Here is a 24703-nt window from a genome sequence, read left to right on the forward strand (position 1 = left end):
GCCGCTCCCACAACGCACCGCGCGGCCGGGGCAGCCCGCCGGGGAAGGGGGAGCGCTGACGTGAGGGCGGCGGGTCCGTGTCCCGCCCCGCGGCCGCCTCCGCCGCAGCCCCGGCTCGGCACGGCCCCCTCCGCTCCTGCGGCGCCCCCGGGCCCGGCCGTGCTCCGGCGGGAGCCCTGTGGAGGGGCTCTGTGCCTGCAGCGCACGCCGCCCGAGGGGTGCTCGGGCACCGCGGAGGCGGCGTGGGCTCCTCTGCTGGGGGCACCCGCTCTGCCGCCGAGCCCTTAGAAACGTGTAGCACGTTCCCTTTTTTTTTTTTTTTTTTTTTTTTTCTTTTTTTTTCTTTTTTGTTTTTTCTTTTTTTTAAACTGGCTATTGGTAGGCGAGGCAATGCTGCTGCATGCGAGGTGTGCGGCGAGAAAGAAATGAGTTGCTGTTTAAACACTGAAGGTTAAGATTAGCAACCGAGGTTTCGGTTCTACAGCTGGCAGCTGTAGAAACGGAGTGATCTGAGTGAATTCGAAGGTCTCGTCCTGCAGGAGAGAAGCGGCTCTTTCCTGTGTGAGGGGGGTGTTGTGTGAGAATATAAATGTGTGAGGCTGAGGGGAATCCAAAAAAGGGGTATCTGATGCTAAAAGTCTCTTCTCATTGTTGAGTTCTACACGGTAAATGATGTTGCTGAGATGTGTAATTGAGGTTGGACATTAAGAGGAATTTCTTCATAGAAAGGGTGATTAGACATTGGAATGGGCTGCCCAGGGATGTGGCGGAGGTGTATAAGGAAAGATTGGATGTTGCACTTACTGCCATGGTCTAGTGGACAAGGTGGTGCTTGGTCATAGGTTGGGCTCGATGGTTTCAGAGTGCTTTTCCAACCTGATTCTGTGAAGGTGTTACTGCATTGCCAATAATCCCGAAGGTTCTGCCAAGTGAAGGAGCCAGTCCCAGTTCTGCAGGCTCATATGACTGTGTGCTGCTTAGATCTGTTCAGATTCACATAGAAATGGAAAGGAAGGTGAAAAAAACATGGGTGGATTTTGATGAACATGAGCTTAATACAACTTAAATATCATAGCACAGCAAAATACTAATAGTTGTGGCCATCTGCACAAAGCATATAATTGTATGTATAACTCTTAATTTTTGTTCAAGCAGAAGATGTATTCCTGTGCAAAATCAGACACAGATAGTACAGTTTGGGCATGTTTGAGGCACATAGTTGAAATCCCACATTTTTGGCTCCTGCAAATGGAACGGCAATCTTCATTTTAAACATTTAAAATTTTTAAGACCTTTATTGACTACTACTCATAAATTTGGCACTGCTTCATGATAAAAATATGAAAAATAGTTTAGAGTTGAAGATGTTTATTGTTATTCCTTTCAGTACTCATGAAAGTACTGTTTTTGTGACAAAACAGTGGTTTGTCATTTAGAAAGTTCATTCCTAGAAGAGAGGGACAGAAGTCAAATAAAAGAAGTGCTGTAGAAAGAAAACTGCAAAAGCATTCCAGAAGAGCTTAGGAGGCAGGGTATCACCATGTGCTGGCTACCTTGATCCAAGCTCCTTTTGAATCTAAACCAAACCTGTGGATTAAATGCTCAAAGATTAGGAAATGAGATGATTCAAGTCAAAATGCATGTTCAGAGTTGACTTTTGCAAGTTTCCCTTAGTTTTTGACTCTCAAGAACTCTGCCAACAGACACTGGAAAAACTTTGGCTTTCTGTTAGACTTTGGCATGTTGTAGTTTGGCTCTTGCACACTAGTTACCTGTTCACATTTACCGTAAATAATGACTAAAAACATAACTTGTAGCTAGATTTTGGAAGTAACTTCTGGAAGGGTTGGTTTCCTTCCCTTTCCCCCACCCCTTTACGACTTTTTGTCTTATGGGATTTGTTTGCAATCTGCTAGCTGAAGCTCTGAGGCGAGTTTGCCAGATCTGGGGCTGCATCATCCCTCTGCACATCTGGAAGTGGTTTATGTGCTCTCATTCCTCCAGCGCAGCGTCTGGGCTCTGCACTATTTCTCAGCAGCAGAGAAAGGAAAGAAAACCAGCACAACTCCAAAGTAAACTTTGAAGAGTTCGAAAAAGGAATTGAATTGTAAAACTGTTACTGTGCCCTATAAGGCCCTTGTGTGGGTGACTTCAAAGGAGGATGGTGGTCAAGGACGCTTTGGCAAGAGCGCTTACAGCTGTGGGCTATCTAGGATCCGAGTAAATAGCTCCACAGCGCTTCAGGAGAGAGAAGTCCCGAATACTGTGCTGCTTTGAAGAGGTAAAAAGACTAATTAAGCAGGAAATATCTGAGCAGTAATGTCACTGGATTTGAGCTTTCCCTTCTGCAGCCCCTCGTTTTGTTACAGGATTTGGCAGCTGAGTTAGGGACTGCCAGGTTCCAGGAAATAAAGTCTACAGTAAATGAGTAAATATTTGCAGGGGAACAAATATACCTCTCTTTCCTTAAAAATCAGTAGGTAATCAGTTGGTGTTTCAGAGGTTTAGGAATGCTGTAGTTGTAGAACTCAGACTTGTGTGAGAGTCTGTCTTTGGATTTTAAAGTTTAAAACATGGTTCAGTTCATGTGGATTTAATAATTTCTGGAGATAACATGAAGCTGTGGCTGTGCAGCTTTCATCTTGCAGCGATCATCAGGATTGTTTGTGGCAATTGTTACAAATGCCAATTCAAAGATAGTGGGCAGCTCTGTGGAAATCAGGGGAAGATTGTGAACAGCTATCACAATCTGGTTACAAAATTAGTCCAAGAGTGTAGCAGGTTCTGTTGTCTCTCTGCCTACTTAAATGAGTAAAGTTTTTAAGTGTAAAATAAAGTAATAGTTCTGTGTAATATATGAGAGAAAGTCTTTCTCAGCTGTGGTATTTTCTGACATATAAGCTTGATTTCCTCTGTGTAAATTAATGCCACATGAAGAGAATGGTCTGCTGGAATGTAGCTAAGTAGTGCAGATGTGGAAGAACTTCCAGAGTACTCCTTTCTCACTGCAATTTAGTAATTACCTGGGACTTAAACACATTTGAATATAAGTGGTGTGTAAACAAGGCCACATCTTAGATTTTGTATATGTATATATTTTTGTTGTTGCCATTTAACTTGTTGGTCAAAGTAGAGACTAATTTAGTATTCTGCCTGAACTTGAGCACTAACCAATGAGAGGTGGTCAGTTCTGTGACTCAGATTTCAAGAATTTTTGCTGGTCTGTCTGATTTGTCAAGGAGCTGGAACAAACTTCATTTTTATGTGCGCACAGAACCCATCTTATATCTTTATCTATGTTGTAATGTGTCCATATCTGTAGGTGTGGAAGCAGGAAAAATAGTTTTCTACATAGTATAAAGGTTAGATCACACAGTTGGATTTTTCTCCCCCCTCCAACTTCTGGTGCTGTTTTTTGCTGTTGGTTGTTGTTGTTTTGGTTATGTGGTTTGTGTTTTCTTTCATAAACAGTAGTTTTGGGTCCAGAATTCAAATGAATGTTGTATTTCTCATAATCCTGTACTTTAGGGATTATGTTCTGTCTTCTCAGACATGGCTCCTCTCAGGCCTGGACTAGAAATACAGTTTTAGGGAAGGCTGCCTTCTTTTCTTCAGCATCACAAAAAATGTGCATGAATACAAGCCACACTACACCCACTGGAAGAATATGGGTGTAAGAAAGTATTTTCACTATTGCTCTGAAATTTTCTGAAGGTCTAGAAAACCCTGTCCTGGTATAAGATTCCCATACGTTTGGGAATGCATACTCCAGCAAGACATTAGTATTTGCTATAGTTACTATGTTTGAGATGAACTCAGAGATAATTATATTTATAAATTGCATTAATGGATATTTTAATACTTCTTTGCACAGTATCTTCAAATGTACTAAAAATCGCCTACTGGTGTAAATGATCAGATGGGATTTATGAAAATGTTTTTCATAACCTATTAATTGCTTAAATTATTTATAAAAATATTCCAAACCCATAATATTAGTATTTGTTCAAAAACAAAAAGGTATTTACAGAGATTAATTGCAGTTTTACTTTTACCAGTTCAGCAGTAAAATTTGATAATCCAAAACCTATACCTTTATATAACAAACTAGGATTCACTTCTGGCATTAACGATATTTCTCTTTTTTATTTTTTTTCCTTTTAATTATTTTTTATTTTAGTTTACCACAGATCACAGTTCTCATCCAACAGGACACATGGCTCTTTTAAAGAAAAGTAAGAGAGATTAAAAACATTTGAAAGATGTATTTTTTAAAAGAGGACAGAAATGTCAAATCCAATTTCTTATGCAACTGTTGTCACAGTTGCGTACAAATTTATAGTTCTAGTATTGCTAAATTATGCTAAACTTTAAGTATGCAAATAAGTATTTTCCTGTTAACTGTGTCAGATAAGTACCACATTAATTTAAAATTACTTACTGCTTTACTTCATGAGACTGGAGATTGTGAAATTTCCCACCAAAACTGCAAGTAGCTGCTGTTTCATGTGAATTGTGCCCAGGGCACTGAAGCTGAATTTTACAGATCTCTGCACATTAATGCTGTTCATGCTCAATATTGAGGTGTAGCCCCAAGAATTTTGAATCTTTCATCAGCTGTAAGGGTCAGTGACTGAAAATGAACTTTTGCATTTACTTATGTGCCCAAAATTTCTCAGAATTCAATGGGATTTTTCCTCAGCTAGTTTAAATTAGAGGTTTACCAATTTCAATCTAGTCTCATGCCCAGTTGTGGCCAGTTGGCCATTTTGATTAAAGTAGATCAAAACTCTGTTCACTTTGCTCTTTTGATCACCTTAAATACATTTTATGGTGGTGCAAAAGTAACAAATTAGTCTGAAATGAAGAATACCCATGTTGATGAGGGCAATGTATTCCTTCCCTATTGTGCTTGGTGAACTGTCCCAACACCTGCACATGCTTGGTTTGTGTTGAATGACTTAAATTTGTACAAGACAGTCTTCTAGGAACTATAAATCAGAATATACAGTCAGGTCTTTGCCTTGCTTTGACTTTACTGATTTAAATTACCCTGTTGAAATAAGTATTTCCAAGTATTTTGAAACATTCCTGGTTTCAGTAGCATGTGGGTTTAGTTTTTTAGAATTTTTAGGGTTTTGCTCAGATCCTTCAGGATCTGAACACTGAAATAGATATCAAATTCTCCTGTGTCTGAAGTTTCATCATGGAAGCATAACAGAATGGAAGAGCTACATAAAAATACTTAACTCATTAAGTGAGTGTAAACAGAAAACAGACTAGCCAGGAAAAAAAAAAAACAACTTTCTAAGCTCCTGGTAAAATTCAGAAACATGTGAATTTTCTAGTTTGGATAACCCATATATATTGGGAATATTATGATTTAGTGAGAAAATTAACAATGAAAAATCAGATAGTTGGGGATTACTTTAATAAGAGAGAGTTATTGTTGTGTTTCTAATGGAAAATTTTTAGCTTGATCAAATTACATGGGAAAAACACAACAGATACAGGTTATCAAATTTTTTATCACCTGTACTGGTTGCAAATTGGATTTTTTTCTTAATCAGATACTTGGGAATTAGCTGTTATATTGATTGTTAACACATTCTCCCTCTTGTTTCAGTTAACCAGATCTTACTGTTACTTCTTGTCTTAACCGTGTGTGCTATTCTGTATAACAAAGTTCATCAAGTGCCCTTGGCATTGAGAAATGAAACAGGTAAGTGACTCTCACTTCAGTTTCATTGATGTTCCTCTTTTGTATTCCTCATGTCTTAACTTGAGCAGCACTTTTCACCTTACTGAATGTCCTGCAGTAGATGAGCTACTCACACTGTTGTGTATAGTCTGGGATGAAAAGCATTTTGCTTCTCAATTACTTGAATAAAATTATAGGAGATTGATAGTGATGACTAAGAGTTGTAATTCTGATTAAGTTTTTATCCAGATGTCACTGATGTAGATGGGTGCTGGAGTATATCCTTACTTGAGCTGAACAGATTGGAGTTGTCAAGTGGTAATAAACCTTGATCACAATTGCCTCCTTGGGAATGTTCTTGGCTTGATTATTCATTTCAGATAGACCATCAAATCTTCATATTTACAGCAGATTTTTTCCTGGAATTTTTATAGTGACAGGAACCTGCTATGGTTAATAAGGTTGGACTAGTATTAAATATCTATATAAATAGCTTACTCACTGCTACCAAGGTAAACAAAATCTATCTTGATACAAGTAATTTATTTTCAGTATATTTTTATTGGGGTTGTTATGACTGTAGTTGTTATGTTTTAACCAGTATAGATATATCTGTTTAAGTTCTGTAAGTTAATCAGTGCTAATCAGGGATAAAAATCTTTAGCAGGAGTGTGACCTGATTTAGTGTAGTTTAGGATTTTTTTCCCTTCAATCATTAGCAACTTCCTGCTGGTATAAATTTTTGCACTCTTCCTTTCAAGCCAGCTTACCAAAGAAGTGCAGCTCATGCAATTGCCCTGTCTCTTTGACTTACCTCCTTCCTTTGATAATTTTGGAACCTATTGTTCAATTTGTACTAAATATAACTGAGAATTAGAAGTCTCAAAGGTATTCAAGCCTCTCCGATTTCATATGAATAAGCAGCTACATGAAGAGCAGGCTGCCCCTGCTGAGTAGAAGATGCTGAGAACTCTCTTATTTATGCTGTTTGGAGGCATCCAACAGTCCAGTCAACCTGCAAGTGGTTCTGGATTAGCAACAGCTCAAGCTGTGTGCCTTGCGAGATGGGGATGTGTGTAGGACGTGGTAAGGAAAAATGGAGTGCTGATAAAATGATTCCACTGCTTATGGTAGTTCTTACTCATTTTTGTGACCCAGATCTGATGTAAAATGGGTTTGTTCCTTGTAGTGGATCTGGAGAGCCCTGAGGAAGTGAAGGAAGAAATCCCAGTGGTGATCTGTGCTGCTGCGGGCAGGATGGGTGCGGCTGTAGCAGCGATCAGCAGCATCTACAGCAACACAGAGGCCAATGTTTTGTTCTACATCATCGGGCTGAAGACAACCATCCCACACATTCGGTACCCGCCAGCCTTGCTTTGTTCTGGGCTGTAGTTAGAGCCACGTTGTTGCCCTAGCACAGGCATAACCACTTCTGGACTTCAGAGGATTTTCAGGGAAATGTTGTGGTTTTGGGAGCAATCCCCAGGATTCTGTACATGATGGAAAAAGGACTTCTGTCCTCTACAAGGCACTGACACTGCAAAGGGGTGTCAAATAGCCAGGCTATGCCATATCCGTTCTTAGGTTTTTGTAGATAGGCTGCAGAAGAGTCTGTAGTAAGGTGAGGATACACCGCCTGCTTGTCACAGTGTGTCCTCCTCCACAGGGTATCCTGTATGTCACAGTGTATTTGTGGCACTGCACTTACCTCTCTTCTGGTGCTGGGTCTTCAGCTTCAGAGTAGAAAAATCTTGCTGTTTAAAGCTAATTTCAGTTGACAATGTATTAAAGTTATAAAAAGAGGCCCAAAAAGTATCATGATTACTTTCCTTTCTTTCCATTTCACTTAGTTCCTTAATTTCTCATTTCATTTCCTATTATGAAATGAGAATCCTTCATTTCATGACAGGAAATGAAATCTCAGGATTTCAATAAATATTCATCTCATTACATTTCAGTTCATTTCACAGTACTTCATTCCATTCAATTTAATTGTTTTCACTTCATTTCAGAAGTTTCTTCTTCTCAATTTCACTGCATTATATTTTCCTTTCCTTTCTATCCTTTTTGCTTCAATCCTTCATTTCTCATTTTATTTCCCTTCCTGAAATGAAAATTCCTCATTCATGAAAAGGAAATGAAATCTCAAGATTTCAATGAATATAATTTCTTAAGGTTTCATCTCATTTCAATGCACTTAATTTCATTCTATTCCCTTTTTCTAGTTTCAGTTCATTACATACTTTTATCTTTTTTTTTGTTTCATTTTATTTCATGTCTCTTCAATTCACTTCATTCCTTCATTTGTTATTTAATTTGCTTTCATGAAATTAGAATTCTTCATTTCATGAAAGGAAATAATATCCTGACATTTCAATGAATGTAATTTCATGAAGATTCAGTTCATTATATTTCAGTGTTCAAATTTGCAAACATTGTCTTGAAGAGGCTTTTGAGTTGTGAATGCAAACTAAAACATTTCTTAGCAGTTCTCACCTCTGGCTACTTCACTTCTGTAGCCTTTGTACCTGCAATTTGTGTCAGGACAGAAAATAAACAGCGATGATAAAAAAAATCTGACAAAAATATGAAAAGAAAATTAGCTTAGTCTAAAGAAAACATAATTAGGATGTGATGTAGAAGTCATCTGGAAGAACATAAAGCTGTGAAAGGGAGAAGACTAACCTCAGCTTTGAAAGCACTGTAGATAGAGTAAGAAATAATAATCTTTAATTATAAACTTATAATATAGTTTATTGGAAGTAATGGTGAAAGATTAGTTGTTTGGGCTACACATGCAGTCTCTGGTTTTGGGAGTGATGTGGTGTGTTTGTTTTATTAAGGTTTTGTGGGGGATTTTTGTATTTTAAGAATAAGTTTAACAAAGGTCTGTGTGCAATAGCTGTAGACATAAGTGGTTCTGTCTTGGGATAGAATAGATCAAGTGAGCTTTCAAGGTCTCTTATTATTCTCCTAAGTGTCTGTGAATTTCATGCTGGAAGTACTTGCCACGCATTTGATATTTCTTGTATCACTTCTTTTCTTTCCATCACAGAAAATGGATTGAAAATTCTAAACTGAAAGAAATAAAATTTAAGGTTGTGGAATTCAATCCTATGGTGCTAAAAGGAAAAATCAGACAAGATGCATCACGTCCTGAGCTACTGCAGCCTGTGAGTTAATGAAGGCCACATAATAAATTATTGAGATTTTTAATACTTATTATGGGCTTTAAAATGTCCTAGATCTGTTCCATTTCATGCAGCGGGTGTGTATATATGTCTCTTCCAATGCAAGAGCCAATGACCATGAGATGAAATTAGTCAGAGCGACAGCATAAACAAGAGATGTTGCACACTTTCATGCAATGAATACTGCATCTCTAGAATCCCTTGCTGAAAGGTCTTGTGAATGTAAAAATGTACAGGGGTTCAGTTAGGATTGAAGTTCATACTTAAATCACATCTAGATCAGAAAATCCCTTGAGCTGAAAATAGCTGGAAGCTAGGAGAATGCATGGAGCAACTGTTCTGGATGCTTGCTCTATTTTTATTTTTCACTGAGCATCTGGTTAGGACCAGTCTGAAGGCAGGGGCTGGATAAAATGGTCTGAATTCTTATGGTTGTTCTTACATTCTCAGTCCCCTTTCTTTCTGCTCTGTTCTTCATTGCTGTTGTAGAAATTATCCCATGTCTGTGCCACGAGTCAGATCATTCCTTTAGAGTGGATTGATGATACTATTACATATTGAAATGTTTGGTGTGATGTATGCTGTAAAAATGCACTAGGAAGAGCATTGGCAGCAGGTCCAGAAAGGTGCTCCTTCCTCTCTGATCTGCTTTGGTGAGGCTGCATCTGAAGTGCTGTGTCCAGTTCTCAGCCCACCAGTACAACAAGAAAGATATGGGCTTACTGGGGCATGTCCAACATGGGCTGCAAAAATGATGAAGAGGCTGAAGCATCTTTCATGTGAGCGGCTGTTGAGGCTGTTTCTGTCTGGAGAAGACAAAATTCGGGAAGGTCTTATCAATGTATGTAAATGCTTGAGGGGAGCAACAAGAGACAATGGGCACAAATAACATGAAATTCCCTCTGAGCTAAAGAAAAGGCTTTTTAAAGCATGAATTTAAAAGTCTCAGATTGCCCAGAGAGACTGTTGGGTCTCCATCTGTGGACATATTCAGAACCCAACTGGATATGGTCCCTGTCAGCCTGCTCAAGTGGACTCTGCTGCAGCTGGGGGATTGAACAAGAGGATCTCAAAAGGCCCCTTGCAGCCTAAAGGATTCTGTGAGGAAGCAACAGATTTGGGCTGCATGGTTAGGATCATAGTGGATAAATAATAATAGCAATATTAGTAATAATATTGGATTTGAGATAGTAGTAAAGCTGTGGGGGAGGAAGCAAATGGTCACTGATTAGCGCTCAATAAAGAGAGAAATTCCAACTGACTAAATAGAGACAGAAGCCTGAGACTGCTGCATTAAACAGCTTTACCATTTAGTCTTTACCTTTTCTTTCTCTTTAACAGCTGAACTTCGTTCGATTTTATCTTCCTTTGCTTATCCAGAAACATGAGAAAGTAATATATTTGGATGATGATGTCATTGTTCAAGGTAAGCTGTTGTCTAAAAAGCAGTTTCTAACAGAATTACAATCCAAGTTACTGAAGCTTTTACAGCCATTTGGAAATATGAGATAGAAACTGAGGCAACTGCTAGGAGTGTTGAACTTAGGGAAACTACAAATAATCTGTTTGTTTAAATGATAGTTGAGGAAGAACTTACCTGCATATATTTTGAATAATTGTGATCAAAATTTAAGTGGGTTTCAATTAAATTGGTTCTGGTCAATTGCTGAAAGATACCATGGTTTTCACTCAGATGCTGCAAGGTTTATTAAGTGTGTGACACACATTTCCTGCTAGTATTTGAATTCCCACAAATGCTACCAATTCCTTATCCAGAATTGCTGTTCTTGAGAGCAAGAGGAATTTACTCAAATAATAGGATGAAAGCTCCAAACACTCAAAATATGGTTTTGAGCATCTTCAGCTCAGAATGTAAAGCAATATGCAGAATCACGAAGATTTCGGAGTTCCTAGTCAAGTGGGATCTCTTAGAAGACATTCAAATCCTGAAAAAATATTTTATTTTTTTCTTATCCTCGAAGTGATCTCTTTTGAAGACCAATTGTTTTTTAAAGATTAATTTCTTGTGAGTTTTTTTCTGTTCTGTTTCCAAGTTGTTGGGTTTTTTTTCTCTGTAGAGCTGTTGTCTTCATATTTGTTTTATCATATTTTCTTGTTACTTTAAAGCACTTTTTAGCCAGAGTGTTGCGCTTTAACCCTGGTGGGCAACTAAACAAAATTTCCTTTGGAAGGACTGAGTATAACTACAAAAATTTTTTTAATTAGACCTAAATTAGTCTTTGCTGTAAGAACATTAAGACCAGTGAATATGCACGTGACAAAAGCATAATTCTCCACTGCTTTTCTGCACCTTTTTATAGTTTTGTCTCTACAAAGGCAGATTTCAGACCAGCTGCACTTAAAGGGGTCACTATTTGCTGCTTTGTAAAAGACAACGAATCTGTTCTGTCTCACTTTAATTTGTCATAGAATTTCTATCGCAGTTCTCCAACACGGGTGTTTCCAATGGCAATCTCTGCTTTTTGGTTTTATTGTTCTGTCTGTTATCAATGTGCAGCAGCAATGTTTAACTCTTTGGAAGGTTCCAGGTCTTTGTTTAGACTCCAGTTTCACGAGCAGCTTAAGCTGAGCCTGCCAGTCCCCCGTCACCCCTCCCTGCACCTGTGTTCACTAGCGCTGGGCTCCCTCTTCCCCCGGGGGTGTCAGCTGATGGTGATTGTGGAGCTGCAGGATAAAGGTGCAGTTTCACATCGCCCCTCACGGTGGGCTGCTGCTGACCAAGTGGCCTCTCCTGTCCCTAGGCAGCTCCTCTTAACGTGTGTAAGCTGCAGTTGTGCAGCTGCAGAAGCAGCTGGTTCAGCTATTTGACCTGGCAGAAGACCGGCAGTACAAAAAGTAAAAGAGATGAAAGCAAAAGAAAAACTGGAAGCTGTAAGGGGCTTGGGATGCAGGCTCGCTTGATTGCTGTGGCAGTGATCTGCTTCCCACCTGCCCTGAAACTGTTCTGGCACATCTTGGTCAGGTGATGAGTGAGGTGCCAGGCATTACACTGTTTCTCTCCAACAAGAAGGAGCTGGGTGGGCTGTGAAGCTAGCAGGGATGGTCAAGTGACAGGCAAATTTCAATCAGCCATTGCTGAGAATCCAAGTATCTTCCTAGGAGATAAATATGCCACAACAACAGGAAAAACCTCATCTGTGCAAGACATTGAAGTGGAACTTTTGTGGGACTTGAACAGGCTCAGAAAAATTGCCTGTGCCCTCCCTCTCCATAGAAGCTCTATGACTGCACAAGTTTGTAACCAGGCTTTTTAACAGTCCTGTTAAAACAGTCCTGTTTTATTGGCTTCTGCTGTAGCTGATTTTGGACAACCAGAATATGAATGTATTGAATACCAATGATAATATCTAAATATAGACCTTAGGCATCCAGGTACAAATTTGAAAATGGTCCTATATTACAAAATTCAATAGGGGCTATCCTTCAAAACTGGTGTGTTTATAAGTAAGACGTGAGAGCTGACATTATCCTATCAGCTCTGTAGCAGTGCAGTGGGTGTTGTCTGATGCTTGTGACCTTTCTGTAATCAGGTGACATCCAGGAACTCTACAATACTAAGTTAGCTCCTGGACATGCAGCAGCTTTTTCAGATGATTGTGATCTGCCTTCTACACATGAAATGGTTAGAAGTGTAGGGATGCAGGTAAGATGCCATTCTGGAATTCTAATAATGAATGTGTTTGCCCATAAATGTAAGATGATTTTATATGTTTTCCCCAAAGTGAAAGTTTTATGTGTGTATATATATATATATAGCTTTGTAATAGTTGTTCAGGTAATTAAAGACTTTTTGTAGTGGTACAATTGTGATGCTGCATGATTTAGTGTGGGCTACCAAAAGACAAGCATAGCAAGGGAAAAGCCTTATCAAACTTCCATGGTACAATGTTGTGGAAAAAGTAATATCTGGAGGTATCCTGCCTTACAGCCTTGTCATACAGAACTCATGATAAGTAACCACCATCTAGAAACTCATCTTTGGGAGAGCATATTTAGTCTCCTTCTCAGTGAGAGTGAGGTGCATTTACATGTATCTTTACAGAGATTCATAGGGGATGCACATACTTTTTTTTTATTTCTTAGAACACATACATGGGATTCCTGGACTACAGAAAGCAAGCCATTAGAGATCTTGGCATCAGCCCCAGCACCTGCTCCTTTAATCCTGGAGTAATTGTTGCTAACATGACTGAATGGAAACATCAGCGGATTACAAAGCAGTTGGAAAAGTGGATGCAAAGAAATGTAGAGTATGTGTAGAAATCTAGCTTTGCACTTTACTTTTAATACTTGTTTTACTTTCCATTTAAAAGCTCTTACAGGTTTTTTTAACTCCAAGCAGTCTTTCTTTTGAGATTTTGTCAGGTAAAGTAACTCATGTTTCCAGCATTTCCATCTGTTTAAATCTGACCAATTATGAACCAGGAAATGGCCACTTGGAATTTTAGTCTTGTGTTCAATCACAAACCACACTTAATCCTGAGGGACATTGTGAACATGTGGTTCTCATTTTGGGTGACCAACTTAGCCTGGGATGAAGCCACTGAATGATCTTCCCTTCCTGAGGCTAGCTTAAAGAAGCAGGAGTATTTCTTTCTTGTCAGATACTTATTTTGAATCTTCTGCCTTTTGTACTAAAGATTCCTTGGGGTTTTAAACATATTTATTTTTCCTTTTGCAGGGAAAACCTCTATAGCAGCACCCTTGGGGGAGGTGTGGCAACCTCCCCAATGCTGATTGTATTTCATGGAAAATATTCCTCTATTAACCCTATGTGGCACATAAGGCATCTTGGTAAGTTTAATTTCTCATTGTTTGCAAGTTGGAATTAAGGTGAGCTTGTGAGATTCCACTGCAAGACCTTAGGTGACTTTTCCTCATGTATACCACTTACATGGAAAGAATATATGAAATATTTTAATATAGTGAGAGACTGGAAAAACTCAGTCTCTTTCTACATGCAGTGGAAGAAAAGGGAAGGTCTGGCCATGTTTGTTGTCAACATTTTGGAGGATGTAGTTACCTTTCACCTGAGAGTGATGAATTATCCTATGAAAAACATAATGGCTTAGCTGGTATGGTAAAATGAATAGATTTTACTTTGTTTTTAATCCCAGCTATGCCAAGATGTTAAAAGTGTTGAGAGAGGAAACTTGCTGATATTTTTTGCTGATGCAGCCTAAGAGGGTATCAAGCTGCAAAAATCTGCTTATCATACAACTAGTTGTAAATTAGCATGAAAACATACAAATCAGACTTCTGAAAAAAGTCACCTGAATTTAACCCACTCTACAGTGTCTTCCATCATCAAAAACTGCACTTTTCAGATTTTTTTTTTTTTAAACTACCCATGCAGGTTGGAGTCCTGATGCCCGTTACTCAGAGCAATTTCTTCAAGAAGCTAAATTACTTCACTGGAATGGGAGATACAAACCTTGGGACTACCCCAGTGTCCACACTGATCTCTGGGAAAACTGGTTTATTCCTGACCCTTCAGGGAAGTTCAAATTAACTCGTCCTGATAGCTGATACTGAAATACTGCATAACGTAGTGTATGGGATGCATTTAATAGTTTGAAATGTAACATGTTGTATGATTAACTGATTTTAGAAAACAAAGTATTTGTTAAAAATATGAATAACTGACCATCAGTTTTCTGTGCTTATGGCAAGTGAGGGAGGCTGGAGTGACCAGTACACAGTTCAGATTATCTTTACTTTCATGTAAGGTGACAAAACAAGTTTACTTGACAATGAAGTATTTTCATTAAACACTTACAGAGGTGAAATTCAGTGCCAGACAGAGTGCTTTAATTTAAGGTCTCTCTAAGTAAGATTCCAATGTCTTCCAGCAGGAAAAAATCTACACAGGAGATAGCTGCAGTGTTATATACAAGAAGTGTTTAGTTATCTAACCCACATTAAACATCCTGAATTGAAAACCTGGGCATGTTACTGAGTTCTGTTGTGTAATGACTGTTTGTGGCATCTCTGTGTATAATACATCCTGTAGTGCACTTAGCAAGATGCAAAATACATTCCAATACACTGCAGTACAATTCCTGATTTTATTGTGAAACATTGATAGATTTAAGACAGATTAAGAACTTCTGTATCACTGTTAACAAAAAGAGCACCAGTTTTGAGGGAGGACACAGAATTGCAGTATCTAGTGGAATGGTCATTGTACAGTCCACTGTATTCTATAACCAAGTGAGTGATTCCATTAAGGAAGAGACCTTTCCCTTCCAAGCAAACAGGATAGCCTTTCAGGAGTTACATCCTACTGTGCTACATACTCAGCAGTACTAATTTCATGCTTCTAATTTGGTTGAAAATAAAACTGAATTGTAACAAATCCCTGATGCGAGATACTTTGAGCACCTGCAGGAAAACACCCATGTAAACAGCAATACATGATACAATACACTTTAAATAACAGACAAGTCCTATACCTTTCTGACAATATGTGGAACAGCTTTATGCTGCAGCTAATAAATACAATCAGAATCATAATGCACACTCACTCAATTGAAGATTCTCAGAATTAAGCCACCTAATTTGGGAAGAAACTGTAAACATCACGCCTGCCTCACAACAGGTTGACAGTGTGTGATCTCTGTAAGAGGTGTTACAGCAGAATTAGAACCTACACTAACCAGTTACACACAACTGACAACTGTCACTGGCTGTGAAGAGAGGAGAAATCACACTGGTACAGGAATCTCTGACCAGCATGGAGTGTGGAGATACTGTTTGTGTCCGTTTTCAAGTATGTGAAGCACCAAATGTCATAAGATCATCAAAACTTTAGTGTTTTGATCAGCTTATTGCTTTTACTTAATCTTTTCCTCACATGATAAAAGAGGAAAAGAAAGTGAGAGTTAGGCACCAGGATGAAATTCTTTGTTTTTCTCAGTCACTAATATTGGCCAAAAATGTGTATCATTTAGGCAAGTTCCTCAGAAGAGTTATAGTTTCTACAGACAACTTCGTATTCATAAAACAGCTGTCCCTGTATTCAACTCAGTGTTTTTAACTTTTAAGTGGAATAAAGGGAATACCCTCTAAGGTACTAAAGACTGAAGAGAGCTTACTGTTAAAAACTGCTAAACTGCAAATCTTTTTCACCCTGTGCTAATTGTAGGTGATGTAAATAACATAGCTGTACATGACTTTTAAAGAGAATGCAGTCTTTCAATTCTCTGTCTCTTTCAAAGGGGTTATCTCCTGCTAAAGGTCAGGTGAAGGGACTAACTTCATGGAAATACCACAGAATTCAAGAACTACCACTACTGTTTGGTTTTGCTTTTTTTAAAAGCCATTCCAGTTCCTTACATTGAAATTTTAGGGGGAAAGAGATGGAGTAGTAGAGAAACCTTATCCTAAGAGAGCTCAGCTAGAATATTGAAGCCCTGTTCTGTGTGACACAAGTTTTCCTCCCCAGTGTTGTGATGTGAGATGATGTCTTCACTCCCTTTATCCTCAGTTATGTTACACTCACTGAACAGACAGCTCTCCCGTCCCACCTGGAAGACAGCACTCACAGCTGCAAAACACAACTTTCTACACTTTTTAAGACAGTGAAAGGCAGGTTTAAAAAGCACCATATCCTTAACTGTGCATGATTAAAAACACCACTTCATACCAGGTAAGGGTACATTTTCCCCTCTGGATATAAAAGTATGAAGAGATATCCAAATATTGAGGCATCAGTAAAAAGTATACTGCTGCTGTTCCCACCATGTTGCCATTTATGGAATAAAATTAACACCCCAAAGAAATCTTCACAAATGAGAAAGCAATTTGTCAAAAACTGCAAGAAATGGTATACATTAAATATAAAACTCATATACAAAAAAGGGCTAACTTTTTTTAAAAAGTTTGAATAGTTCCTTAAAATTACCTAGTTCATTGATTTCAGCCTACCACACACTTACTTTGGACTATAATAAAATAACTAGGGGAGATAAAATACTATTCAGATGCTTCAGTTGGAGAACTGAGGTACCAATCTTGATCACTGCATTAAAACTGCAGCATGTGTGCATAGCTGAGAAGGAGCAGCTCCTACATGCTGCTTCCCTCCTCTTCCCGTGTCATGCCAGCATTGAACTCTGGAATCTGGTCTGCAAAGGACTGTGTCATCCACTGTCCGTTAGGAACCTCACCGAAGGACGACCCTTCGCAATACTGAGGATTGCTTCCTGCTGAACAAACAAAAAGCACACTGTTTTTAAAGGTTTTAAAGGCAGGTGACATCCCAGGCTCTTTGTTCCCCAGCCATGGCTGCAGACTGAACGCCCCAAGCACTTTACCAGTTTCATTTGAAGACAAACTGCACTGGTCAGTGTCATATGGTGCACGGTCACAGTAAGCTCCTCCATATGCTGCTTCATAGCCTGGGTCATACTTTTCTTCTTTGACAGCCATCTTTTTAGCATCCTCTGCAGAAACAGAACAGCTCAAGCATTAATATTTAGAATAAAAATTATCAAAGAGCACTTTTATCAGAAAACATTTGAAAAATGGCCACAAATTATAGATGATAATCCCTGCTCCCCTTAAAAAATTTAGGCTGTACTAAAGAGAATGGAATCTGTAATTCTGTACCACACAATTTAGAGCATCACATCTCCTCCTCTCCCATTAAAAAACTCTTTATTTCCTTCTGCTTGGGAAACTGCTAGTATTGTACATTTCATTACATTTTAATTAAGTGTTAACAAAATAACAACAATACCTTGTGCAAGTTGCAAGTCAAACGTGTACTGCACCTCCTGGACCTCTGTGTTGGGTGCAATGCCTTTCAGTTGATCCCTTAAGTCTTTCAGCTTAATGTAATAATGAACTTTATCTTGGGCCCGAGGAAACTGAGCACATCTTGCGCTGGACGATGGCATAACGTAGCAGAGCTTGAGACAAAGAACAAGAGAAATAGCATCACTGATCCCTGAGCTATGAGTTAATAGGCATTCAGAACAACAGTTCTTAACAGTTAACCTCACTGTTTTAACTGTTTGTACAAACTTCAACTAATGCCACAGGTGGTTGTGGAATGGGTTATAATGAGTTTTCATTTTTCTTGCCCTGAAGAGAGGGGCTGATTGCCAGCTGCTAAGTGAGCACAGTTTTCACCAGTTATTTATGTGCTGCAGGAAAAGCAGTACTCATGTGTGTTACAAGAGAGCAGAGCACACTCCAGAGCTCCCTGAACAAGCAGAGCTCTGAGCCAGGGCACAGAGGAGTATGTGACAGCATACAAATGGCCCAAACCAGTGAGGGAGGCAGCACAGGTTAATTAGCCTGGCTTACTGGCCAAGTGCATCTGCATGACGCATGCCAGGCTGTTGTTAGTGTGGCTGGAGCCAGCTTCAGTGTTTCTATCTTTGTCAACAGCCCTAACTAAAGCTACCAAGTTTGTTCAGGAAAAACAAACTGTATTCAATACTTCTATTACCATGGAGTCTTTATGAACAAGTAACAGTAAAGGGAATTATTTTTTTTATAAATACATTTACTGTAGAAGTCCTTAAGAGCTACATAAGGAGCAAATACTTCATCCAATGATTCTTCAGGCTCTAATGCAACACTTCCACCTTTAGAGAAAGGCAGCTGAAACTTGCAGCACTAGTAATTGAGGATAGAAATAAGAAGAAAAACAATCCAAACTTTTGAACTGACAAGGTAATGAAGCTTTAGAATAAGCTACCTTGGCAAGTAGCTTAATTGCCTTTGCTTTAACTTGTTTATAAGAACACATTAAACAAATCAATTTCTAATGATACATAGCTGGTCTCTTGAGATATTTTCCAGCACTAGAGTTCTATGACTAATGCACTCTTCATCACATTTATCTTAAGCATCCAATTTAACTTCAAACTGCAGATCAGCTTAAGGAGACAGCTCAGTCTGACAGAAGCGCTGGGGCATGCCCAGATCCAGCAATGCTGAAGGGTCGTATGCACTGGCACAAAGATGGACTTGCTGTTCTTTCTCCCCCACTGTGGCACTGCATGGTCATGGTCAGTATCAAAATCCAGTAATACAAATACCCAGGGAATTGGACACAGGGGATCAGGTGAAAATTATCATAAAAGCAGGCATGTGTTACTTGTATTTCACATAGTCCTTAGAGAATGCACCAACCTACTAACCGTAACATACCATTTCTCAAAAGAAGTCTGCAAGTCTGAAGAAGCTGCATTAAAGATGTGTCCAAAAACTGCACTCATCCCCTTTCTCTATCTAAGTGAAAACCTTTCACACCTCTTGTACTCCAGTCAAACTGGTGTTAACCTAAGTGTGTGCAAGGCCTGAGGTTTCATTAGTTTTTAAATAATCAAAATGGAGTGCCCTAGTTTTGCTTCTCAATCTCAATACTTACAGTTTCTGTATCTGGCACTTTGTGTGGCTGCAGCCCAAATTCCAAGTTCTTAACTTTAATTCCAAAAACTTCTTTACTAAAAATTTCATAAATACCTAAAATGAAAATACAGGGTAAGTGGAAAAAAAAAAAGCTACTGGCAGAAAAAAAATCATTTAAAAGTAAAACTTCTCACATTTTCCATTAAAAGCTGCTATACGAGGTTTATACTTTTGTAGCTTCTGCATCAGAATTCGCCCTCCTTCCCGAAACTCTTTGCTAAAAGACAAAGTACTCAAAATTATTATCACAACTATTAATTCATTAAAAAGCCTGATATTTCCCTTTATTGTCTTACCTGGAGAGGTCTTTGCTTCCAGGTGTTGTCCTTTCAACCATGTTTGTAAATCCAATCCCATATTTATGTGGCAAGGTGTGGTCATCCATGTGGTTCAGCTGTTCATTACTTAGACCAGACATGAACAGACACTTCCCTGTGAAGTAGGAAGACAGATATGCATTTGCCTTTTTCCAAGGAAAAGAAAACAGAACCAAAAAATTCCACTCAACTATTGGAGTACTGGAATGCTAAAGGAAGAATCTATTTTAACAAAGTATCAGTTAGTTTGGGAAGACTACTGCCCTATCCAGAAGGTTTTAAAATAGCCAATATTACTTTACCTCCTCCAAGAGGGCAGAAAGGCCCTAGTGAACAGGAATTCCTTATCACTATCCTGCAAACCAGTCTTTTATTCTAAAAGCTCAGTACAGAGCTTTAGATTTTGTGATTAATTTAAGCAGTGATCAATATGGATTTGGGAGGAAAGAATGTGGCAAATACAATGTGTCAGCTTTTTTTGACAATCTTGCCATTCTTCTTCTTGCTCTGGGCCTCTCTGACAGAACTCACTGTCTTGAACTCATATTTAGCATATAAAAATCCCTTTCTGAAAAAAAAAAATTCAAAAGCCAACCAACCAAAACCCAGGAGAAAAACAAAAACCAAACTAGTTTAATTAAACCGCCACAAGTTCTAACAAAGTTCTGCAAATGCTAGAAGAAGAAAGGAAAACAAAAACGTACAAAAATGGTTTCCAGGTCCCGGATAATGATGTCCTTTGTAAGCTGCCATCAGGCCAGGGTTTATGCCAATCTACAAAGATACCAGTCCATTTTAACAATGACAACATGGCTTGCTAGTCAAGAATTTAATCAAGTTACAATAAGGATGCTTATTCAATTCTCTCTAAGTTACTGTTAATAAACAAAAATGTATTAATGGCACCTTCCATCATTATTTTCAAAAAACTGACAATTTTGCAGAGGTGCCTCATTTAGATGTGCAAGGTCAAAAAAGCAGCTCAGAGGGTGCAGAGCTTCCAGGAAATAAAGCACTGAGTCATGGGCTCTCATGAATCTGTACTAAACATGAGCCTTACATTTCTCAGAAATTAGGACTAAGTTACTATGGCTTTAACAGAAAATGCAAAGCAGCTCTACACACAGGAAACAGTTTATGTACTTCATGTTGCAAGATCTTGCCGTATAAGCAATATAGATGAGTAAGCAGAAAGAATGTAAATCGTAACAAGTAAATACAAGATTTTTCTACCTAATCTTGTAACTGAATTACTCACTATCACAATGTCCAGATCAAAGGTCAAAATATCAGGCAAAGTCTTGGTCAGAAGTTCAGCTTCAGATACACCATTAAAACGGTCCACTTTTCTTTTGACTTTAAAAGTATCTGTGATCTTTTCTTGTTTGCCTTTTGACTTGGCTGGTTTTTCTTTTTTAGCAGCAGGCTTTTTGGGTTGCTTTGGCTCAGTTGCTTTGACTTTTCTTTTCCTTCCCCCTTTTTTAACTTCTGAAACACACAACAAATATTCTTTTCGTACATTTCCAATGTTGCAGTGTGGATATTCAAATAGACTCAGCTAAATGTATGGACACAGAGAGAAATCAAAGAGGTAAATTTACCTTCAAAATTCATTAATTTAAGCAACACACCTGAAGCTTCCTCATCTTCTGGCTCTCAAAAGTTTAGAGATTCAGGCAGCACAGGCACTGGCCATGACATAACCACCCAGAGATTGCTCTCTCTCTCTCTCTCTCTCTCTTAATGTTCATTAATAACGTTGAGCTGTAGAACAGTGTCACTTGCCAACAGTTAGTATTTGTTTAAATAAGCCACACTAAACGAAATAATTCTTAGTAACCAATTCCCTAATTGTGATTACTACAAAAACTAAGCAACCATTCAAACAAAAATATTTCAAATAAATTATATTGTACTTCTCTTGCAGAAAGTTTAAAAAATTAGGTATTTTGAAGCCAGAATCTTAAAAAAACTTTCTCTAACACAGTATTAAAACCCAGCTAAAATACTGCATTTACTTATTGAAAAAAAATCTGCTTTTCTTGGAACAAGATAATTATGTTAGACTGAACAAGGTGCATACATTCACATGAGGTTACTTCCTGTCTTTTTAATTGTCTGTTAGAACACGTTTCTTAAAGAATACAATTAATCAATACTTCTGCCGTGAGCATCAAGAAAAGGAAATCCAATCGGTCCAAGGAAGCAGTTTAAGACCAATATTTTTTTCCCAATTAATCACTCTCGCTTAGCTCACTAGCACAGCCCAGTCAAGCTACCTTTTGGAGGCTCCTGAGCAATGTTTGGCTCTGGAATGCCCTCTAGAGTCGGCTGCTCGGTCATCATTTCCATGCTGGGCACCGCAGTCATCATCTGATGGAATGGAAACGAGTAAAATGCTTGAGCTTGCTGAAGATATGCGTAGTATCTTAGAGAAGGAGAAAGAGAGAAATAATTTATCAACAATTTAGAAACTTACTGATGTACCAAACAGAATGTAAACATCAAACTTTATCAAGGCTGGCATGTACTGCACTTACATTCTCTGATGACTCTGTTAACAAGGCACTAAATTATCCACACCTTTAAAACAGTCTGGCTGCTTAGCTGGTGTCATTTAACCCCAACATTAACAGCACAGTTCTCTTGCGATTGCTGTGATGTGGAATTAACGCAGTATTTATAAGGGAACAGTAGAGCTTTTATTTTTTTTTTTTTTTGTAAAATAACTGTAGCACACTTTTCCAAAGCAAACTGTCTATCAAACAGACCAACAATTTACAACACATGTTGAGCTAAAGCTCTATGGACTTCCACAAGTTTCCTAAATTTTAGATCTTTTTTATGTGGTGTCAGCTGCTTAATCTGGTAAGATATAGAATGGATGAATCATTCAGGGCTATAAAGCATTAAGAATATACATAGCATTTGTTACTGTGCAGACTATTAAACAGCTTTAATAAATTGTGCAGCAGATGTTGTCCTGCTATCACACACTGGATCCCAACGCAAGTATTGCACTTATTCTACATGGAAGTGTTCCCACACACAGAGATCCTATGCATAAAGACATTTTTCCATAGACAGCTCTCTCCCTCCACACATTTATTAGTCATCTACAGCCCTCACACGCATTTCTGCTTTATTCTGTCACTCCCTTCTACCTACGCAGCCACCTTCTTGTCCATACCTTCTACTGCCTCACAAATACATAGCAAGGACTTGGTGAACAGTAGATTTTCAGGAAATAATTTTATCATCTCAGAGATATAATTAAAACACCAAATAAATGTTAGGTATAGAGATATTTGTCCAAGAAGGCTAATGGCATCCTGTATTGGCAATAGTGTAGCCAGCAGGACCAGGGCAGGGATTGTCCCCCTGGACTTGGCACTGCTGAGGCCACACCTTGAGCCCTGTGTTCAGTTTTGGGCCTTTCACTACAGGAAGGTGCTGGAGCATGTCCAGAGAAGGGCAACAGATCTGGGGAAAGCTCTGGAGCAGCTGAGGGAGCTGGGGGTGTTTACCCTGGAGAAAAGGAAGCTCAGGGGTGACCTTATCACTCTCTACAACCACCTGAAAAGTGGTTGAAGCTGATCTTGTTACTCAAGCAACAAGAAAATGGGAAATGACCTCATGTTGTGCCAGGGGAGGTTTAGATTGGATATTAGGACAAATTTCTACATGGAAAGGGTTTTTAACTATTGGAATAGCTTGCCCAGGGAATTGCCCGAGTTACCACCCTGGAGTGTAGATGTGTAAATTTATGGACAGGGTTAAGTGGTGGGCTGGGCAGTGCTGGGTTAATGGCTGGATTCGATGATCTTAGAGGTCTTATCCAACCTAAATGATTCTGATTTTAAATTTCTCAAAAGAAGGGACCATTCTCTACTACACACTGGGTTTTTAAGAAATCCGCTGTAAATCAGTCTTATGCAAGAAGAACCCACAGTCTTGTGATCAAGACACTAATTTTAACCCACATCTCCTGAAACAAGGACAATAAATATGAACATAGGTCTGTCAGATTCCCAGGGAAGTTGCCTAACAAAGCTATAGGAGATTTTCTGAGTACAGGGAACACCTTAAACCTTCTGCTGGAAGAGTTCTAGTTATATAAAATACTTGTGCAGTTAATGAACCAAACAAAACTGATTTTCAGATTTGTATTAAGAAACACATGAGAAACTGAGACACGCAGAATCCAGTTCATAATGTAATAAAAGCTTAATCATACAGACCAGAACAGAGTGAGTAAGAAAAAAGTGAAAGCATCTAACCTAAGACCAGCTATCTTTTTGTAATACAGACCTTCTTATTTTATGTGTACATAAAGTCTCCTTCTAGCAAAGAGAATAAAATTCCCTTTGAACAGAGAAAAAATTTACACCATACCACAAAAAAGTCCTCAAACCACTTGCTACTGAGATGAAAGTGAAGTTTTACCCCTACCTCTAAGTTTCCCATATATTTTAGGCCAGATTTCTTGCGTGGGTTCAGAAATATTTTTTTTTCTTTTTGTTATTGATGTTTATATATTACAGAACATTTAAATAAGTACTTTCAGTAGCACGAGGAAAAGGTAGTGATTTGTTCCTCTCCCTTTCATTATTTTTTCCTCTCCCGCCCCCCCATCCATTCATGCTAAAAACAAAGGGGAAAAAAAGGAAAAAGGTAAAGAAAAATACATGTTCACTGGAACAAAACCAGTAAAATTAAGTAATTTTCAAATGCCCTCGTGACAGAGACGCGATCGCGCCCCTTGCTGCCTAGGGTCGCCGAGCTCCCCCCGCCCCGGGCCCGGAAGCCTCAGAGCCCCAGGAGCACCTTCCCTCCCTCTTTGTGCCCACGGGAAGGGAAGGGAGGCGGCCGCCACAGCGCGGCCCCGGCTTCCCGTGGGACGCGGGGAAGGAGGAGAAGGACAACGGGCGATCCCCAGCGCGAGGCCCGAGCGCAGCTGCGGCCGGCCGCCGGTACCTGCCCAGCTCCGGGCCCTCCATGCCGGCGCGCCCGCCGGGGCCGTCGCTGTCGCCGCTCTTGTCGCC

At 39.0% G+C, this 24703-nt stretch overlaps 2 protein-coding genes across 11 annotated transcripts; one reads left to right on the top strand and one right to left on the bottom strand.

Annotated features, from left to right (window-relative positions):
- Positions 1-101: 101 nt before the first annotated feature.
- GLT8D2 (glycosyltransferase 8 domain containing 2) lies at positions 102-16173 on the top strand. 7 transcript variants are annotated; one of them, XM_053944145.1, is made up of 11 exons: positions 102-561; positions 1917-2281; positions 4181-4235; positions 5627-5722; positions 6891-7059; positions 8757-8874; positions 10234-10318; positions 12444-12556; positions 12997-13163; positions 13595-13707; positions 14270-16173. In XM_053944145.1, exons 3-11 carry the CDS (start codon positions 4217-4219, stop codon positions 14440-14442), a joined length of 1053 nt encoding a protein of 350 aa, XP_053800120.1. In that variant the 5' UTR covers positions 102-561; positions 1917-2281; positions 4181-4216; the 3' UTR covers positions 14443-16173. The 7 variants fall into 7 exon arrangements, with proteins under 7 accessions (XP_053800120.1, XP_053800124.1, XP_053800121.1 ...); XM_053944149.1 differs by having other exon boundaries at positions 2005-2281; XM_053944146.1 differs by having other exon boundaries at positions 102-525.
- Positions 14968-24702, bottom strand: TDG (thymine DNA glycosylase). 4 transcript variants are annotated; one of them, XM_053944141.1, is made up of 10 exons: positions 24636-24702; positions 21938-22086; positions 20917-21146; positions 20363-20432; positions 19638-19773; positions 19476-19558; positions 19301-19395; positions 17657-17828; positions 17232-17360; positions 14968-17120 (listed from the first exon to the last, which is right to left on the bottom strand). In XM_053944141.1, the coding sequence occupies exons 1-10, from the start codon at positions 24656-24658 to the stop codon at positions 16984-16986; spliced, it is 1224 nt and encodes a 407-aa protein (XP_053800116.1). In that variant the 5' UTR covers positions 24659-24702; the 3' UTR covers positions 14968-16983. The 4 variants fall into 4 exon arrangements, with proteins under 4 accessions (XP_053800116.1, XP_053800115.1, XP_053800117.1 ...); XM_053944140.1 differs by having other exon boundaries at positions 14968-17123; XM_053944142.1 differs by lacking the exon at positions 24636-24702 and adding an exon at positions 24111-24275 and having other exon boundaries at positions 14968-17123.
- Position 24703: the final 1 nt, after the last annotated feature.

The sequence above is a fragment of the Vidua chalybeata genome, chromosome 5, assembly GCF_026979565.1.
Source record: "Vidua chalybeata isolate OUT-0048 chromosome 5, bVidCha1 merged haplotype, whole genome shotgun sequence".
NCBI lineage: Eukaryota > Metazoa > Chordata > Aves > Passeriformes > Viduidae > Vidua > Vidua chalybeata.

What these genes read in the sequence shown, in the direction of transcription:
- GLT8D2 (XM_053944144.1), top strand. An exon ending in GGCATTGAGAAATGAAACAG is followed by an intron (nt 5,723 to 6,890) that starts GTAAGTGACTCT and finishes TGTTCCTTGTAG; the next exon opens with TGGATCTGGAGAGCCCTGAG. An exon ending in TGATGATGTCATTGTTCAAG is followed by an intron (nt 10,319 to 12,443) that starts GTAAGCTGTTGT and finishes TTCTGTAATCAG; the next exon opens with GTGACATCCAGGAACTCTAC.
- TDG (XM_053944140.1), bottom strand. Translation starts at nt 24,658, where the DNA reads ATGGAGGGCCCGGAGCTGGGCAG. An exon ending in TTGATCTGGACATTGTGATA is followed by an intron (nt 20,433 to 20,916) that starts GTGAGTAATTCA and finishes GTATCTTTGTAG; the next exon opens with ATTGGCATAAACCCTGGCCT. An exon ending in AAGTGCCAGATACAGAAACT is followed by an intron (nt 17,829 to 19,300) that starts GTAAGTATTGAG and finishes CTTTGTCTCAAG; the next exon opens with CTCTGCTACGTTATGCCATC.